General features: G+C 46.4%; 1 protein-coding gene across 2 annotated transcripts in view; it reads left to right on the plus strand.

The window, feature by feature from the left end:
- The first annotated feature begins 4,479 nt into the window (after positions 1–4,479).
- ALPK3 (alpha kinase 3) overlaps positions 4,480–20,416 on the plus strand; it is a 79,274-nt gene continuing 63,337 nt past the window's right edge. Inside the window, exons 1-2 of one of the 2 annotated variants that reach the window (XM_081838668.1) lie at positions 4,480–4,771; positions 16,181–16,219. In XM_081838668.1, coding sequence (XP_081694794.1) covers positions 4,611–4,771; positions 16,181–16,219 — 200 coding nt within the window. In that variant the 5' untranslated portion in view covers positions 4,480–4,610. The remainder of the gene's footprint in view (positions 4,772–16,180; positions 16,220–20,416) is intronic. The other variant, XM_081838669.1, reaches the window with a different exon arrangement.

Below are 20,416 nucleotides of genomic sequence, written 5' to 3' on the forward strand. Positions count from 1 at the left end.
CAGCATGCCACATGCTTTTCTCTATTGTTTAATATCAATCCTAAAATATTAAATCAGATAAATACTTTTGGCCTTTCTGAAGCAGAAGGAAAAAACATTCTTTTAACTATCTGCTCAAATGCCATCATTTTCACTGAAAATGCTAATGGGATTATGTAAAAGGTTATTTCATTCATTTCAGACCAGGGGCGCATTGACACACTGATGATGTCCTTTGTTTGTGCCTTGTTAATGACTTCTTTTATCTCCAAGAACCTCAGGCTTCGAAGAGCAGGCTTGGCATCTTTGCTACCAAAGCCTCTCATTTCAAGCATCTCCCTAACTTGTCAAGTAGTTTTGGAAAAGATGTAATGGACATTAACGAGCGTCAGAAAGTGTAGATATAGCAAGTGCTTGCACAGTGGGTAAAGTTTTCTGAATCACCTGTCCTTTCTCCTTTCTGCTTGCACAGACAGCAAGATGAAGTGGGAAGATGGGTCAGAAACTCAAATACGTAATCTTCTGTGGGGCTATCACTGCTGAGCTGGAAAGCTCAAGTCTGAGTTATACATCAGCCATTCCTGCTTGTTTCATGTTCATGCTTCAGGTGCAAACTTAAATCTGTGCAGCACCTTCTATAGGGGGTTTGCAAGCTTAATTTAGGGGGTCTGCAGTGTGTCTGTGAAGAACATGGGGAGCAACAGTCATGAACAGCAGGTGAAGACTTGATTTTCCATTGTGTTCTGATTGCTTCTTGTATTTCTTATATTGTATTTTATTGTGGCATTTTACATTTTATTCTATGGACTTCAAACTGTAATGTAATAAAATACAATATAAAAGAATTAAGAGAAGCAATCAGAATACAGTGGAAAATCATGCGGCCTCTAGCACAGTGCAATACCCCCCGCCTCTTCTTTCCTGATGCAGAAGGGAATGTCATTTTGTGGTTCTCCCCAGGTGCCAAAATATATAGGGCCAGTTCTGGGTGGAAGACCTCTGATTGGCACCCTAGAGAGCTGCTACCAGACAGTGTATCCAAGACTGGGCTCAGCAGACCAATAGTCTGAGCTGCTTTAAGGCCACTTCCAATGTTCTTAAATTACATTTTGTAAAAAGGGCTGCCACCACCTGTGCAAGGATTCACAGACCTCTAACAGCAGCCATATATTTGGGCTGCAGAGCAGAGGGAGGGATAGGGAAGGGAAGCAGGGCTACAACATCAGTTCTGCTGAGAGACCAGCTGCATTTAGCTTTGCCTCAACAGTGGCCCTACCTGTGCTATACAGGTAAAGCACCATTATTGTTGTTGTTGTTGTTTAGTCTTTTAGTCGTGTCTGACTCTTTGTGACCCCATGGACCAGAACACGCCAGGCACTCCTGTCTTCCACTGCCTCCCGCAGTTTGGTCAGACTCATGCTTGTAGCTTCGAGAACACTATCCAACCATCTCGTCCTCTGTCGTCCCCTTTTCTTTGTGCCCTCAATCTTTCCCAACACCAGGGTCTTTTCCAGGGAGGCTTCTCTTCTCATGAGGTGGCCAAAGTATTGGAGCCTCAGCTTTACGATCTGTCCTTCTAGTGAGCACTCAGGGCAGATTTCCTTCAGAATGGAGAGGTTTGATCTTTTTGCAGTCCATGGGACTCTCAAGAGTCTTCTCCAGCACCATAATTCAAAAGCATCAATTCTTCAAAAGCACCATTATGCCAGTTTAATAGTCATTAAAGAGAGAGGCAGAGACAAAGAGAGAACGGCAGAGTAGCCACAGTGATACTGAGCTTGCAAAACCTGCTGTCATTTCCACAACTGCCACCTGAGGTCAGCACCTGTTAATGCTTCAGGCTGAAAACCAGACCTTGGGAAGGCTCTAAACTCGTTGCTTAGAGGCTCAGTCTGGCCATTAGCATTGTCCTTCAATTCAAGCCTCTCCCTTAGGATCCCTTAAATAATAATCTTTTTATTATTTATACCCTGCCCATCTGGCTGGGTTTCCCCAGCCACTCTGGGCAGCTTAAAGGTAGAGGTAAAGGACCTCTGACAGTTAAGTCCAGTTGCGAACGACTCTGGGGTTGTAGTGCTCATCTCACTTTACTGGCCGTTTGTCCGCAGACAGTTTTTCCGGGTCATGTGGCCAGCATGACTAAGCCGCTTCTGGTGAGGCATAGGAATTCGTTCGTGTGTCCCCTCCCCCCCAATATAGTCCAGCCCACCACATGGTCTGAGGGACGATGGACCAGCCCACGGCTGAAAAAGGTTGCTGACCCCTGGCTTAGGGCTTGCCAATCAGAAGGTTGGTGGTTCGAATCCCCGTGATGGGTGAGCTCCCTTGCTCGGTCCCAGCTCCTGCCAACCTAGCAGTTCAAAAGCACAAAGTACAAGTAGATAAATAGGTACCGCTCCAGCAGGAAGATAAACAGCATTTCCGTGTGCTGCTCTGGTTCGCCAGAAGCGGCTTAGTCATGCTGGCCATATGACCTAGAAGCTGTCTGCGGACAAACGCCAGCTCCCTCGGCCTATAGAGCGAGATGAGCGCTGCAACCCCAGAGTCATCCGCGACTGGACCTGACGGTCAGGGGTACCTTTACCTTTACCCCTATAATACCTAGTGCTGTCCCTATAATTCCCTAAAGAAGGCTTCTGGGCTTTTTAAAACAAATGTTATTTTAAACATATTTAAACATATTTTTCAAGTCATTATATATCATTTCCCTGTAAGCTTTAACTGCACTACAAGACCATCACACATGATAAAAAGAACCTTCTTTCTCTTTACATTTCCAACATTTATTTGATTTGGATTTATACATTTTGCCAATTTACTCGGTGTTAGGTACCATCGATCACTTTCATATGATTTTCTCTTAGACCATAGCATGCTGTAAATTTTATCTCCATATTCCACAACTGTTCCCATGCTTCCATATCTATATTATGACCAATATCTATTGCCCAAACAAGTTTCCCATTCCTGATACAATTGAATTTCTATCGAAAATATAGCAAATATTCATCAGTTTGCATCGGTGCCTATAAATTAGCATGTACAAATCGGCATGCAACTCTCAGTGAGAGCCTTCTCCACTATGGTGAAAGGGATTGAATTTCTCTAGAAATTAGAGCCCTGTGTTATCGGTTTGCACCCAGAGCCATAGCTAGGTGATCTTGCGCCCCGGGCAGAACTATTCAGATTGCACCCCCTAGTCACAGTCCAATTAGCTTTTCTTTCCACTTCTCCTCCACCATCCCACTCCACCCATTCAATTCCTCACACACAAATCAATATTTTTATTTATAGACATATTTATGGACATATTTTAAAGCCAATTTTGCTCCCCCGTCGCCTGCGCCTCTGGTGGGGGTCCACCTCACCACCTCCTAGCTACAGCCCTGTTTGCACCGCCACCTTATAAATCGGCATGTGCAGATTGCATGCAAAACTCGTCAGCCACTTTTTTTGTGGGGTTTTGCGAGTGATCACCCAAGAAAAAGAACAAGCATTTCTATTTTGGCCATGTGTCAATGGCCCCCCACCCGCCCCCGAGGTGGTGCCCTAGGTTTCGGCCCCCAGCACCAGGACCAGATTTAGGTTTGATGAGGCCCTAAGCTACTGCAGGTAATGGGGCCATTTATATGTCCAGCTGTCCTTTGTCAACAACAAATTGTTGCTTTTTTATGTTTAATATATGCTATATGGTAATTTATGGACCTAATAGATATCTAAAGCCATTTGCACATAACAAAATATGCATTTTATCAAAGGAATTGTTGAACTGAAATACAATTAAGAAGTATATCGATAGTGAAATACAATTAAGAAGTATATTAATAGTGAAATAATTATTAAGCTCTAACTTAAAATGATTTATTTGTAACAAACTTAAGAATGCAAACACATTGGTATTTGGCAATAGCAAAAGTTCCTTTAGAAACACAACTTACAAACTCATAATCTAGTCTCTAGAAACTTACTATAACATGAAATAATAACAGGTGATATATGTTGCAAACTACTAATAATTATAAATAGCTTTATAAATATGAAATTAAGTGTTATAACCTGTACAATTACTTACATCATAGGAGCCTACACAACACATGACAAAACAAAACAAAACAAAACAAAACAAAACAAAACAAAACAAAACAAAACAAAACAAAACAAAACAAAACAAAACAAAACAAAACAAAACACTGTTGCTGTATGTAGGTTTTATTTTATTTGGGTTTTTTTTTTCTTATAATTTGGAAATGTTCATCCTGTTTTTTCCTCCTTTAAATTTTTTGGGGCCCCCAAGAGTGTGGGGCCCTGAGCTACACCTTGTAGCACTGCGCCAGGCCAGCCGTGCCGTCGGCTCCGTCTCGCAGCGAGCCAGCAGCGCAGGGGCCCCGACGGGCAGGGAGCGCGCCGGGCGCGGGTCCGCCCCGCCGTCCCTGAGTGACAGCCCCATGTGCGGACCACTATAAATAGCGGGTTCGGCGGCCGGCCGCGATTGATTGACGGCTGCCGCGCTGCGCGGTGTCGAAGCGGATTGGGAGCCGCCCGGGACCCCCGCGCGCCCTGCCGCCGCCGCCACCAGCTCCCCACTTTTCCCGGCCGGGAGAGAGCGAGCGTCGCTCTTCGCTGCGGGGCAGATGGGCTCCAGGCGGAGGCCCCTGGGCCGCTCTTACTCGGGCAACGGCCCTTACTCGGCATACAGCCCCGGCCAGGGCAGCGACGGCGAGGACAACGGGCCCCTGGTGGAGCATCGGCCCGAGCGGCGCAGCTATTTCCTGAGCGTGCGCCCAGAGAACAGGTACGCGCCGTCGGGGCGCACGGGAAAAATCGGCGCCCTGGAGGGAGATTGGGGTGCTGTTGGCATCCAGGCCCGGAGGTGGGGTGGGGTGGGGGGTCGGGAAAAGGTGGAGGCCCCCTAAGCGTTTGTGGTTACGTCGGGGGGCATCCCTCCCGGCCAGGCGGCACGAAACAGATGGGCACCAAGCGCTTTTCTTTCGTGTTGGGAAGCGAATGGATGCTCAGAGAGAGAGACTGAGGAAGGGCTCGTCGAAAGTAGGGAGAAGGAACCTGTGGAACTCATCGCCACCAGATGTAGGGAGCGGGCCGCTCGCTTAGAGGGCTTGGAAAGGAGGAGAGGTGGATCGGCAACTGCCGTGGCAGTCCTTCCATGGAGCCCCGACGTCCAGTGGCAGCCTGTCTCATAGGATCAGGCGACTTGGGGCATGAAATCAGGGAGGGCAGTTTCCCACGTGTCCGGTTTGTGATTCCTGGGGGGGGGGGACCTTTGGTTCTCTGGATGCTGGACTCCAACTCCCATCAGCCCCAGCCAGCCTAGACCGTGGACCCAGGGATAATGGGAGAGGTATTCTAGCACCCTTCCCCAGCCCTGGGCTACAGATGGACCTGATCCAGCAGGGCTCTTCTTACCTTATGCACTTATTAAAGCGCCAGAGGTATTTAAATTGTGCAGATTTCAGCGTTGGGCCTTGCTTCCCTCCCATCTCCGCATTGGAAGTATAAATGAAGGAAAAGGTGTCTTGGAGAATGTGCAAAATGCACTTTTCCCTCTCTCTCTCGTGAGCAACCACAAGTAAACAACACAAGCACAAATCTACAGTTTCACGGATAGTGGATAGTTCTGTGAGGCTATGAACCTCCTTCTCGAGGCCGGCGAAGGGATAAAGCAGATTATTTTTCCTGGGCTTTTGGGTGCCCTGGTGAACTTGGCCAATGGACCAGGAGGAGGGAGGAAGCTGTTTTATTACAGCAATTTCCTAGAGGTCTGTTTCTCGTTCCCTGCTGCTAACAAAGGACCCAGTGGATCAGCGGGCGTGATGCGCCAGGCGTCCTCCCTGGCCTTGAGGGATACCCAGGAGAAGAGGAGGAAGAGGAGAATCGCCTGGGAGGACAGAGAGCAACCGGGGCAAGCCAAGGCTTGCAGAGGCGACTTCTGCCTGGCCATTCGGAATTGGCTCTGCACCAGCTGCCAAATGGCTATTATTAAGCTGCGGGCCAATAATGGAAGCTCTATGTATACAAGTGAAAGGGCTGATTTAGAGAACTTTCTATTCTCCTCTCTTTATTTTCATTTATTAGAATTTTCAGTTTCATGCATTTCAATAAGTTTACAATCATTTCAATATTTCAAAACTCGACTTCTTTACCCCTCTTTCTGCGGTTCCTTAAATTTGTTTTTTATATTTTCTGCATAACCAAATTAATTTACTCATTTAGTCATCCGCTTTAAATATATATTCTTATAAAACTGCAGGTTAATATAATAATCCTGCCAGTGTTCTTATCTGTTTACAGTTTATTTGTAAATATTCCATAAACCATTTTCATTCTTTTATAATAAGTTTGTCATCTTGATTTCTTATTTTCCTGGTAAGTTTTGCCATTTCTGCATATTCCATAAGTTTTTGTAACCATTCTTTTTTCGCTGGGACTTCTTCGTCTTCCCATTTTTGGGCAAGTAACATTCCTGCCACTGTAGTTGCATACATGAATAAAATTCTATACACTTTGGGTAGTTCTGTCTCTATAATTCCCAAGAGGAAAGCTTTTGGGGTTTTTTACAAACTTTATTTTAAACATATTTTTCAATTCATTAAATATCATTTCCCAGTAAGATATAACCTTACTACAAGACCACCACATATGATAAAAAGAATCTTCTTTCTTTTTATATTTCCAGCACTTATTTGATTTGGATTTATACATTTTTGCCAATTTACTTGGTGTTAGGTACCCTCGATATATCATTTTCATATAATTTTCTCTTAGACCGTAGCATGCTGTAAATTTTATATCCGTATTCCACAATCCTTCCCATGCTTCCATATCTATATTATGACCAATATCTATTGCCCAGTGTGTATCATTGAGGATTTTACTTGCTCATCCTTTGTCTCCCATTCCGATAATATCTTCTACATTTTAGACAGCACTTTTACATTCCATTCCAACAGATCTCGCTCCAGTTGTGATATTTGTTCCCCAAATCCTCATATCCTATCTTTCTTAAATACTTTGTTCAAATGATGATATTGTATCTTCCCCTCTTTTAAAGCAAGAATTGTATACTACTTAATCAGTGAAATAAATCTCAAAGCGGTTTTAAATAGTATGAAATATTCATTTAAAAGATAGCAATTAAAAACAGACTTTAAAAACCATTGACACAACAAAATGACCAAACTCAAGTTTTAAAAGCACGTATGCATAAAAGAACTAAATGGCTGGGTTTCAGGCTTCCCGAAACAAAAAATGTATTTAGCAGGCATTGAAAAGCAGTACAGTGAAGGTGTAGACAGGGATTTCCAGAGAAATCCAGTGCCACACTAAAAGATTGCTTTCTTGTGAGTGTGGAACATGTGGCACTTTGCAGTTCATGCTTGCATAAGAAGTCTTAGCTTAGCCATCCTCCCTTGTAAGTGAGTCAACCTAATGAGTGAGCCAATGAGTCATCCTTGTGGACTGTTAGCAACTTTTGAAATCCCTGCAGTGGTTTTTGAACTTCGGAGAACACAGAAATTGATGCCAGCCCGCAGCCCTGATTTCTCATTGGTGCTGACCGTTTTTCTTATGTGAGCAACTATTGACATTTCTGAGAGTTTCTGGACTGACAATGGCCTGCAGTCTTGGGAACGGTGTGCTGTGTTTCCTAGTGCTTGGATCAGTTGCTGAAAGAGCTGTTTTAAGACTGCAATCCTATACCAACTTACGTTGGAATAAGCCACATTGACTTTTGAGTTAGACGTATATAAGATTTATTGGGACGCGGGTGGCGCTGTGGGTTAAACCACAGAGCCTAGGACTTGCCACTTAGAAGGTCGGCGGTTCAAATCCCCGCGATGGGGTGAGCTCCCGTTGCTCAGTCCCTGCTCCTGCCAACCTAGCAGTTCGAAAGCACGTCAAAATGCAAGTAGATAAATAGGTACCACTCCGGTGGGAAGGTAAACGGCGTTTCCGTGCGCTGCTCTGGTTCGCCAGAAGCGGCTTTGTCATGCTGGCCACATGACCTGGAAGCTGTACGCTGGCTCCCTTGGCAAGTAAAACGAGATGAGCGCCGCAACCCCAGAGTCAGCCACGACTGGACCTAACAGTCAGGGGTCCCTTTACCTATATAAGATTTGCCCTGTGAGGCTGTGCTCGAGACAGCAAGACTACGAACTGAGCACATCTGAGCAGGGATGGGGAAGCAGAATGGCAAATGGTTAAGGATGATTAGATCTGTGAGTCCTGCTCTGCCTGGAGGGCCATCACCTGAGTCAAGGGACATTTGGATTACAAAAATCCTGGGCAGCTTTGGCGTTTGGTGACTAATCAGGTGACTGCAACTGGCGAGTCCAACCTGGAACTCTCCACATATTGTTGAACTATGACTCCCATCAGCCCAGGCAGCAGGAATGAAGTCTGGACTTTTGGCAGCAGCCTCACCCTGCAGGACGGGGTTGGGGGGGGCAATGTGGATGTTCTGCCCCAGGAGACTAATGGAACTGAATATGTTCCCAAATGCTCTGCTGGATTTCCCAGTGGATTGAGCGGGTGATCCTGTTACAGCCATGGCCTTGCTGTGGGAGGGTGAGGTGTGGAGGGCTGTTGACATGATCCCTCACGAGGCTCCTCTCTGGTGCTGCAGAGCTTGCAGTGCTCCTTGGTTTACTGAGGAAAGTGCAGTAGGCTGGCAGGCGACTGGAACGCAGGGGGTGAGAAACAAATTCAAGCTTCAACGAAAAGAGACGGGTGCACCAGGCTGGGCAAGCTTGGCAGTGTAGGCACAAGGATCTTTTCCCTGGGCACGTTTTTTTGGGGAAGTAAGTCCCGCTGCATCCAGAGGGGCTTTCTGACCCTCAAGAAAATGCGCCTAGGATTGCAGTTCGCGTGGCAGCGCAGGAGCAAAGTTTGCTGCCGGTCAAGCCAGCTGTCTTGCGTGGCAGCGCAGAAGCACAAGACGTGCATCTTTTGTTGCCGTGCTGCCATGCGCTGCACCACAGTGCCCGCCAGGTGGAGATGTCAGTCGCCAACCTGCCATCCACAGATCTCCATGTGGTCCAGCTGCCTTGCCGGTCGCAAAGCGTGCCTGGTGTCCGGGGAATTTCGAACCCTGTAGGTCACACCTCTGCCTACCAAGTGGCAGAGAAGGTGGCAAAGAATTATTTTGCCGCCTCTGTTGCATCCTCAATGAGCCATCCAGCAGAGCTGCATCAGGTGGTCTGGAAGCTGGTGGTACCAGCAGTGGTGGGCGGGCCTCTGGATCACTCAGCAGCATGATAAATTCAATTTCCTTGGCACTCTGAGGCTCATTACACTTTCAGCTGAGGTGTTCAATGCAGTGCCTTTCCACACTCTATGGGATCCATATTGGTCTATGTTGTGGAAAGGACTCTTGCAATGATGCAACCGGCATCTTGCTCTCTTGACGCCTGCCCATCGTTTGCTGTAAGAGCCAGCTGGCAGTGACAGTGGTTCACCAGATGGGCCAAGGGTGTGATTTCTATACAAAGGCTCTTAACAACTTGAGTCCAGGTGCATTCCTCCTTGATCACTGGGGTGTTTCAGGGATTCAGGGCTCCCCATCTCCCGTGGGTGGCTTGGATGCAAGGCTCACATTCACAAGGAGGCGTGTGCTCAGTATTGTGGGTCCAGTTTTGTGGGTCTCCCTTCCAGTTGAGGTCAGACCAGTCTCGTTCCTGTTGATGTCCAGCGCTAACTGAAAACTTAAAAAAAAACCAAAAAAACCCCCCAGCAGTCTTTAAAATTGGATTTTATAGTTTTAACTCAGGTTTGGTCGTCTTGTAATTGTTTTTTTGCACAGCATTTAGAGATGACTGTGATGAAGTGGTAAAGGAATTGTTTGAATATAAATAAATGAATGAAAATGAATGAATGATGGGAGTTGTAGTCCAACAACATCTGGAGGACACCTGATTGGGGAATACGAGTTTAGTCACAGAAGTGATTTGACTTTAAAATGTATGATAGCTGTATTTACTTGATGTAGATTCAGATTTCTTTTTAAGGAGCCTTTCCCCCCAGCGATGCTGCGTGACATAGACTAGCTAAGGTTTCAAGACAAACTTGTAGATTCCAAACATGGACTGCCACACATTCTCTAGAATCTGTCAATTCACCCCTAGGTCTAAGATGTCTATAGATAAAGAGCTGCTTCACATATTATGGGCATTCTTCCCTAAAGGCACCCCCAGTGTAGCAAATGATTTTTCAGCACTCTTGTTGACTGTCACCAGTAGCAATCAAGGGTGATGTAGCGAAGGCCTGAATTCAGACCCCCATCTCCCCATACAGCTCATTGTGTGGTCTTGGGCCAGTTAAAATACCCCAGCCTAACTTACCCCGCAGGGTTGTTGACGGTGTGTATGCTGCTGAGAGCTAATTGGATGAAGGGCGGGATAGCGGTGCAATAAATGTTCCTACATGAAACATGTTGGGAATTTTGTTGCATAGGAAGCTCTTGGGGAAATGGTAACCTTTAGTGAGCCAGCTGACTTTTGCAGCAGCGCAGAAGCACAAGATGCTCATTTTTTGATGCACATCTTTTCTTGTGGTGCTGCCACTGCACCCAGCACCGCAACGCCAGCCAGCGAGTTGCCAACCTGGCATCCAGCGATCTCCCCATGGTGGCCAATGGAGCCTGTGCCCATCACAAAACACGCCTGGTGCCTGGGGAATTTTGAACACAGGTCTCTTCCAACTCTGATTCTGTACCTCTGTGCTAACATCTGAAAGGCCACAGGCTCCTTACTTCTGGTATAGGTGCTACTGAACTAGATGGTCCCACTTGTTGTAAGGCAACTTCCTCCGTTCAAGTTACCAGGACTAGGAGGGACCATTCTCTGGAGGACGGAGAGACCACCTGCCAGTCTGTTTGGCTTAGATGGACCAATTTTCTGATTCCTTAGAAGCTATGCTATTGCCTTTTTCTCTCTTGTAAATATGTGAAAACATGCACTGGGCATGCCTCAGCCGGTTGTACCCCCCAATCACATGCTTCCCAGATGGTCTGCATGCTTCAAAGATATTTAGGATTCAAATCCTGCTCTTCAAACTTGACAGAGAAGAGTCAACACATTGCGAAAGCATAACTCTCTCTTTTCTCCAGTGCCTTTGCAGCTATGTGAACACTCATGTTGCTGGCCACAGCAATTGTATAAATAATAATATGAATGATAAAATTGTTGTTGTTATTACAGTGGTACCGTGGGTTACAAACTTAATTCGTTCCGGAGGTCCGTTCTTAACCAGAAACCGTTCTTAACCTGAGGTGTGCTTTCACTAATGGGGCCTCCTGCTGCCGCTGCACCGGCGGCACACAATTTCTGTTCTCATCCTGGGGCAAAGTTCTTAACCTGAGGTACTACTTCTGGGTTTGCGGAGTCTGTAACCTGAAGTGTTTGTAACCCGAGGTAGTTCTGTATTATTATTAATTGCACTACTACCCAAGAAACGGGACGCGGGTGGCGCTGTGGGTTAAACCACTGAGCCTCTTGGGCTTGCTGATCGAAAGGTCGGCGGTTCGAATTCCCGCAATGGGGTGAGTTCCCGTTGTTTGGTCCCAGCTCCTGCCAACCTAGCAGTTCGAAAGCACACAGCAACAAGTAGATAAATAGGAAGCAGCCCGGAAAAACCGTCTGTGGAAGCGGAAAATCGGCGGCTCCCTCAGCCTGTAAAACGAGATGAGTGCTGCAACCCCAGAGTCTCTCGCGACTGGACTTAATTGCCAGGGGTCCCTTTACCTTTACTATCCAAGAACATTTATGGGCATCCCTTTTGAGCTTCTCTCAGGTTGAGGATTACTTTTTGGTGTGGAAGAGAAATATCTGTAATGGAGATGAGCATTTTGGCTTTTTAAAGAGACATTTGCATTGCAAACAGATTGACCCAGACCCACATTAATAATAATTTATTATTTATACCCCGTCCATCTGGCTGGGTTTCCCCAGCCACTCTGGGCGGCTTCCAACAAAACACTAAAATACAATAACCTATTAAACATTAAAAGCTTCTGTAAACAGGGCTGCCTTCAGATGTCTTTTAAAAGTTTGGTAGTTATTTTTCTCTTTGACATCTGGTGGGAGGGCGTTCCACAGGGCCGGTGCCACTACCGAGAAGGCCCTCTGCCTGGTTCCCTGTAACTTGGCTTCTCGCAGCGAGGGAACCGCCAGAAGGCCCTCGGAGCTGGGCCTCAGTGTCTGGGCAGAACGATGGAGGTGGAGACGCTCCTTCAGGTATACTGGACCGAGGCAGTTTAGAGAGAGCCAGTGTGGTGTAGTGGTTAAGAGCGATGGACTCATAATCTGGTGAACAGGGTTCGCGTCTCGGCTCCTCCACATGCAGCTGCTGGGTGACCTTGGGCTAGTCACAATTCTTGAAATCTCTCAGCCTCACTCACCTCACAGAGTGTTTGTTGTGGGGGAGGAAGGGAAAGGAGAATGTTAGCCACTTTGAGACTCCTTTGGGTAGTGATAAAGCAGGATATCAAAGCCAGTGTAGGTCTTTAAGCTTTGCCCTGTGCAGTGGTGATGCTCCAGGGTTGTTGTGTAGAATGTCTCTTGCATCAGCCCCCTGGCTCTCAGCCCCCTGCGAGGCTATCCTTCGAGTCGTGCTCTCTGGCTCCTCCACTTGTACTTTCCATGTTGTGAACTGGGAATGTCATGGGTTGTCCACCAAGTGGTCCTGTTTCAAAGGACTAAAGGGACAGGCTTGTTTCCCCAAAGCCTTAGCTAGCTGAAATAGCGTGAATTGTGTCATGGGGCCGAATGAGACATGATGTTGGACATGACATTTGGCACTGTGATGTTCCACCAGTGCTTTCAATGATCTAATTCAATTTAACCAATTTGATGAATTAATTCGAAAATCTCAAAATTACGATATACCTGAAATGAGTTCCTATAATTCCCAGGTGAACTGAACATGAATTAAGTTCCATTTGCTGTGGCACTTTGGGTGATATTTAATCCAATCCAATTTTAATTTTAATTGAATACTAGATAGATGCACGGATAAATAGTTGGTAGATAGGGATTTCATCACACTTTGCTGTGTATGATTGTGGCCATTGCAATTACAATTTTTAGCTGTCTGAAAAGTGGCTCTGCTGTTTTGGCTTGAATATCATAATGGCTGGGGACATGAAACAGAACAGTTGTCCACAATATGTACCCGTTTGCATTCTGTGATGCTTTCTTAGTCTTCTTAAGTATATTTTGCACTTTAGCAAAGCAGCTGGTACATTTCTGAAGGCAGGAAAAAACCGCGGAGGACCACATGACAGAACTGTGAATTGAACTGAAATGGAACTTGTTCCTTTTTGAACTTGACCTGGAAAAAAATGCTTTTAAAAATAAACTTTCCAAGCACTGAGTTTCCATTTTCCTTTGGGAAAGGGGGGCGAGCTGGATTGGGACTGTGGCTTGGGAGAGCGGGGCTTTAGCCCTTTGGGCCCAATGCAGGCCTGAGTAGAACCCCCCTCCCACATTTGCAATGGGGGGAAAGCTCCTATCAACACCAGTGAGGGCTTTACCCCCAGCCTGCCCCCCCAGTCGAAATCTCAGTGGGGAAAGGCTTACAAACCCCCTCCTCCACGCCACAGCCCTGATGAAGCTCGGTGCCTGCTCCCTGTGCCAGCTCTTGGTTGAAGAAAAATGAAATATGCAGTGCCAGACCACACGGCAAATGTCATGTCTACTTTGGCCTTTCGAAATGGGGACAGTCACGCTGTAACAGTCACGCTGCAACAGTGGGAGATTCAAAGCAGGGAAGGGATGGGCAGAACAGAGGGGCTGAACTCCCCTGCTTACTGGTTTTGCTCCTGCAACCACTTCTTCCCAGCTTTGTGTTCCTTTGAGCCAGGTTTACACTGGGTCTCTGAGCCCAGACAGGGAAAACACAGCTGGAGTGGTGGAGGTTGGCAATTGGTACGTATTTACTGACAGCCGGGATGGGGAATTTGTACCCTCCAGATGTGGTTGGGCTTCCAGCCCCCATCATCCCTTGCTTGGTCAATGGGGAGAGATAAGTCCCCAGCCCGTGGTCACACTCTGACCTTCATGGCATAAGGAGGATTTTGAACATGAGTTTCCTCAGTCCTAGTCCATGACACCACACTGGCTCTTAATAGAGAGGACAGTGACTGGAAGCATTTGTGACCCATCTTCTTCAGATTTGTATCAGACTTTCTGGTAGAGGTGACAGTCAGATGATGATGATGATGATGATGATAATTTTATTTTCAATTTTATTCATTTCAATAATTTTATAATCATTTCAATATTTCAAAACCCGACTTCCTTCCCCCTCTTTCTGTGCTTCCTTAAGTTTATTTTTTAATATTTTCTGCATATCCAAGATAATTTAATTTGTTCATTTATTCATCTACTTTAAATATATACTCCTATAAAACTGCTGTTTATTACAATAATCCTGTCAATGTTCTTATATGTTTAAAGTTTGTAAGTATTCCATAAACCATTTCCATTCTTTTATAAAAAGTTTGTCATCTTGATATCTTATTTTTCTGGTAAGTGTAGCCATTTCTGCATATTCCATAAGTTTTTATATCCATTCTTTTTTCTCTGGGACTTCTTTTCATTTTGGGGCAGGTAACATTCTTGCTGCTGTAGTCACATACATAAATATTTCTAAATAGTTTGGATAGTTCTGTCCCTATAATTCCCAAAAGGAAGGCTTCTGCCCCCCCCCCAAACTTTATTTTAAACATCTTTTCCAATTCATTGTTTATCATTTCCCAGTAAGCTTTAACCTTACTACAAGACCACCACATATGATTTAAAAAAACATTCTTTCTCTTTACATTTCCAACATTTATTTGATTTGTACATTTTTGCCAATTTACTCGGTATTAGGTACCATCAATATATCATTTTCAAATAATTTTCTCTTAGACTGTAACATGCTGTAAATGTTATATCCATATTCCACAATTGTTCCCATGCTTCCATATCTATATTATGACCAATATCTATTGCCCAGTGTATCAATGAGGATTTTACTTGCTCATCCTATAGAGCTGACAGTCTGGAGGCAGGCTGGGACCGGTCAAGTAAGTAGCTAAGGTAAGGTAGGATGGTCATTTGAGAGCAGCTCTGTAGCTCAGAGATGGGGAACATGTGATACCCCGCTCCTAGATGTGAGAATCCAACTGCCTTCACCCTGGACTATTGACCATGAAGGCTAGAACTGGTGTGAGTTGATGTTCACCAACAATCTGGAGGCAAAACAGGTTCCCTGGTCTCTTCTGCACCTGAACAACGAACGACGCTCACTGAAGAAGCAGGTCAACCCTGGAAACTTTATATCACCAAATGAAACCCAATTAGCCCCTTGTGTCACCTGATTCCTCCTTCAACTCACGCTGTGTCCCATGTGCCATGGTGGCACTTCTCCAGGGGATGGACTTCTGGAACTACCTTAATAAATGAGCTAATAACGAGGGCTCTATTGCAAGGAGACGTTATTGTCTGGAATGGCTCGCAAGCAGGGCTGTTAAGGGAGGTGAACAGCTGACTAAGAAAGAGCTGGGCTATTTATATATAGCTGCTTTCTGGAATGCTTTCGTGCTCCAGCTGAGCTACTACCAGATCCTGCTCAAACAGGTCTCTGGTTTCCCCGAGAGGTATGTCGACACCTTGGGGTCAAGTTGTGCAGAGGTCACCCAGCCCGGCCGGTGTGCAGACCCTGGTGGCTCTCTCCTGGGTGAATCCAGCTCCGTTTGCTCTCTTGCAGTGCCAAGGAAATGGGGCCTGAAATCCAGTCCCCTCCTCATCCTTCACAGTGGAGAAGGTGGGCTGCCAATCCGCTGCTCCGAATCTCGTTCTGACAACTGCGCCAGCCCTCGCTGCTTTGTGCCCACAACCGTGCGATGCCTACCTAACATTTCCAAGTGGCATTTGGGGGATATACAGAACTGCCCTTGCCTTTCTCCCCTGCTGTTAACGACCCTTTTCATTCATAGCCTTTGGTTGCAATTTACAGCGCCGTGTGTTTATACTGGCAGGCGGTGGGAGGCAGCTGAATTTTATTAATAGTCTCTTGACTCGTGTTGCGAGGACTCATTTAATACATCCCAATAACTGTTGTTTTGAGCTCCCTTTTATGCTTTCTTATTATTACTTATTATTACTCTTAAATTCTAATTATTTTGTTTGCTGTCTCTGCTTAGCTTATCAACCAGCCGGTTATCTCCCTCCAGCTTTGGAAGGTAAATGATATTGTATTAGTCTTGTCTGACTGCACACTTCCGGGGTCAAGAAGACTTTCTGTGCAACTCACCCACTGAGTTCAGGGGTACTAACCGCACTGACAATGCTGCCTCGATCCTGCATGCTTATGCTTGCTTGTACTGAAGAAACTCCGTAAAGATGTGTGGAATACACAACAGGATAGTTTTAAAGAAGGAGGATGCTGTCCCCCCCACTCTGGGATGCTTTGGTTCAAGTCAGCTCCCTCAAACTTGGTGCCTTCTCACTGGAGGTGGGCCCCTTAGCACTGCCCCACCAACCACAGTCTGCCCTCAGCCAGCCCCCACCTGCCTGTCTTCTTTCTTACAGCCAATCAGGCGGTGGCTGTGCCTACTGTTGGTCTCCCTCCCTTCCACCCTACTGGTCCAAATGGGCACCACCCAACATTATTCCAGATGTTTGGAACTACGAGACGCAGCAGCACTGCTGGCAGTCATTGTCCGCAACATTTAGAGGGAACCAGGTTGGGAGAGGCTGGCTTTAATAAGTTGTGTTTGCTATGTGAAATGGCTTGACAAAGGTTATGGAAGGCTAGCTGGCTTTTCCAGATTTGTCACCAGTCGCTGAGGAGCAGGCACCAAATCTCCTGAATATGGCTATTGGCAATGCTTCTGTGTTGGACGAGGGGCCTGCTAGAATAGCAGAGAGTTTGATTTTACAGGGAAGGGAGAAACTGACCCATAAAATGACCCATCTTCTTCAGATTGTTTCCTGTCCCAACAGGAGCAGGAGAGATGAGTAAATTCCAAGCTAGATGAGATGTACATTAGTCTGAGGACTGCTTCTCTTTTACAAAGCACCTTGAGGAAGGGGCAATTTGGAGTGGGGGAGGGGATGCTGAACCCTTTCCCTGCCAGACCTCTTTCCTCCTGAAACTCTCTCCACTGTGGGGTTCCTGAAAGATAAAAATGAGCTTGGAGACATGCAACAAGGTTGGGGAGTGTGTAGAGACAGAGATCCATGGCGGAAAAGGGCTGGAAGGGAAAGTATTAAGCCAGGCACAGGCAAACGTGGCCCTCCAGATGTTTTGGGACTACAACTCCCATCATCTCTAGGTAACAGGACCAGTGGTCAGGGATGATGGGAGTTGTAGTCCCAAAACATCTGGAGGGCTGAGTTTGCCTATGCCTTTCTAGAACAATAGGAAGCTGTCCTCCAACAGAGTAAAATATCTGTTCATCTAACTTAGTGACCTGCACTACAACTGGCAGCAGTTCTTACAGGGTCTCAGGTGGAGGTTTTGCCCCTTTCCTGCCATCTGATCCCTTTACTCAGAGATGCTAGGGATTGACCCTGGGATCTTCTGCATGCAAGCATGCGCTCTGCCACCAAGCTGTGGGCAGTCTCCTAAAAGGGGCTTTATAAGGGAGAAGCAGCTCTCTGACGGCGTATATTAAAATTTGGCTCTTATGCTGTGTTAAAGACAGGGAGGTTTCATGATTTAAATGCATTTAAGAAAAACTTCAGCAGTCCACACACTTCCTGATCTGCCATGGTTTGCACTGGACGTGTTTGTGTGTGTGTGTCTTTGCACAGAATCCTGAACTTTCTTAAGGTAATAGACATTTTTGCACCATGGAGCTGGATCAAAGCCATTCCTTGTTGTCCATCCTGCCTACAATGGTAAATTTGCACCATCCCATCCATGTACCAATTTACCTAGACTTTCTGCTGATTTTCTTTAATCACAAGGTGAGCCTCATCGCAACCCCGCCCCCCAATCTCCCTTGCTTCCTCCCACCTTTCCTTCCAGCAAACTGATTGGACTCTGTATATAAACGCACAAGAGCAGTCATGCAATTCAGCTCCAAGCTGCAATTTGCAATGGAAATGTCCTGTGGAAATGGCATGGGCTGGAACCAAGGAAGGAAGTGGGGATGGGAAACACATGCCCACAAAACAGTGATGAAGTGTGTGGTGTAGATGCACCCCAAGAGCATTCTCCATTGGTCTCTGTATTTTTGCGCATACCAAATTGCATGGGAATCTGATACCAGTATCATGGATGAAGAATGTGGATCCCTGAGAAGATTGTGTGGCTTATCTTTTCCTCCTCAAAGCAAATACTTAGCCTTCAAGCTTGTTGTGGGGGCTTGAAAAATATTTTGAATTCTTGGCCACCGGCGTCAGATTTCTAGGGGGCTTGGATTTTTTTCTTTCTTTCCAGCTTTTCTGGCTTAGCTGTTTGTGACCTGCATTCTCAACAGTCAGTCTCTCTTTCCAGGAAACTCCAGGAATCATAGCTCCGCAAAGGGTCTCCCAAGAACTCTCAACACCCTTAACAAACCACAGTCCCAAAGATTCTTTAGGGGAAGCTGTGACGGTTTAAAGTGGTATAATACTGCTTTAAATGTATGGTGCATTAGATGCCATGGCTCCTCGAACTGCAGCTGTTTCATAGTTCCATAATAGCCACAGGGAGAAATAGGTGACATCGTCCCCAGTCCCCTGGGGAGCAACTTAGGAACCAGTGTGTACTTGTGATACTTTTCTCATCAGCACAGGTGACTGAAGCAGTGAATGGGGAGGAGATAATAATATTAACAGGTACCGTATTTTTCGCTCTAACACGCACCAGACCATAACATGCACGTAGTTTTTAGAGGAGGAAGACAAGAAAAAAAAAATCTAAACGAAAAAGTGGATGTATGATTTTTGTGGTTCATTCTGTGGCCACAGACATGTTATCTGACAGCAAGTTTGGAGTAGCCCAATGCAAAAATCCTGAGGATCCATGTGGATCCATGCTTTGTAACCATGTTTTTGCACCACTGCGACCCCAAGCAACAGTGGGTGCGTGATTTTTTTGGTGCAAGATGTAGCCATGGACATGCTATGTGATCTGATGGTGAATTTGGGGTGACCCAGGGCAAAAATCCTGAGGATCCATGTGGATCCGTGCTTTGTAACCACGTTTTAAGTGGGGAAGGAAGGAAAAGCACTCAAGGGACAAGGAGCACGCGTGGGGTGGGTGGAGAAGGATGCTGCTAATAATGCTATTTAGCGAGCTGAGTGAGGAGGAGAGAGGGACAGAGAGCCTGCTTACTTTAAAGGAGCCAACCGGACAGGAACCGCTTACATGAGTTTGCTCCTCTCCTCTCCCGCTTTGCTCCTTTAAAGCAAGCAGGCTCTCTGTCCCTCTCTCCTCCACACTCAGCGGCTCTTCTCCCCCTTTGCTATTTCAAAGCGAGCCACGGAGGAGGGAAGGAAGGGGAACCATGGATCCTCTGTTCACAACTGCAGCAGATCCTCCCCACCACCCGTAGGCATTCGCTCCATAACACGAACAGACATTTCCCCTTACTTTCTAGGAGGAAAAAAGTGAGTGTTATGGTGCAAAAAACACAGTACCTCTTTTGAAGGGACACGGGTGGTGCTGTGGTCTAAACCACAGAGTCTAGTGCTTGCTGATCTGAAGGTCGGCGGTTTGAATCCCCGCGACAGGGTGAGCTCCCGTTGTTCGGTCCCAGCTCCTGCCCACCTAGCAGTTCGAAAGCACGTCAAAGTGTAAGTAGATAAATAGGTACCGCTCCAGCGGGAAGGTAAATGGTGTTTCTGTGCGCTGCTCTGGTTTCGCCAGAAGCGGCTTAGTCATGCTGGCCACATGACCCGGAAGCTGTCTGCGGACAAACGTCAGCTCCCTCAGCCAATGAAGCGAGATGAGTGCTAAAACCCCAGAGTCGTTCGAGACTGGACTTAACTGTCACGGGTCCTTTACCTTTACCTTTTACTCTTTAGATGTAATTAAGTCTTTCTCATTGGGAGCCAAAAGTAGACCTGGCATTCGCTTTTCATTTAATTATTTTTTCAATGCAAATAGCAGATCAGTGGGAGGCATATTGTAGCGATGGGGCTGGGGAGAGGGTTAACCCTTTCCCTTCTATGCATGGACCCAAGGAAAACCCCAGCCCTAATTCCGGTATTTGCTTTGGAGGAGGACCCTGCCCCCAATTCACCGTACACTTACCAGTTGGAGTCAGGTCTGCTGAAATCCCTTAGACCACTCTTCCTCAAACGTGGATCCCCAGCTGTGGTTGGACTACAAGTCCCATCATCCCTCGGTAGCAGGACCAGTGGTCAGAGACGTTGGGATCTGTAGTCCAAGAGTGGGGGACCCAAGTTTGAGAAGCACTGCATTAGATTGACTTCTCTGAATC

The sequence above is a fragment of the Podarcis erhardii genome (assembly GCF_964252035.2).
Source record: "Podarcis erhardii genome assembly, chromosome: 14".
In the NCBI taxonomy this organism is placed as follows: Eukaryota; Metazoa; Chordata; class Lepidosauria; order Squamata; family Lacertidae; genus Podarcis; species Podarcis erhardii.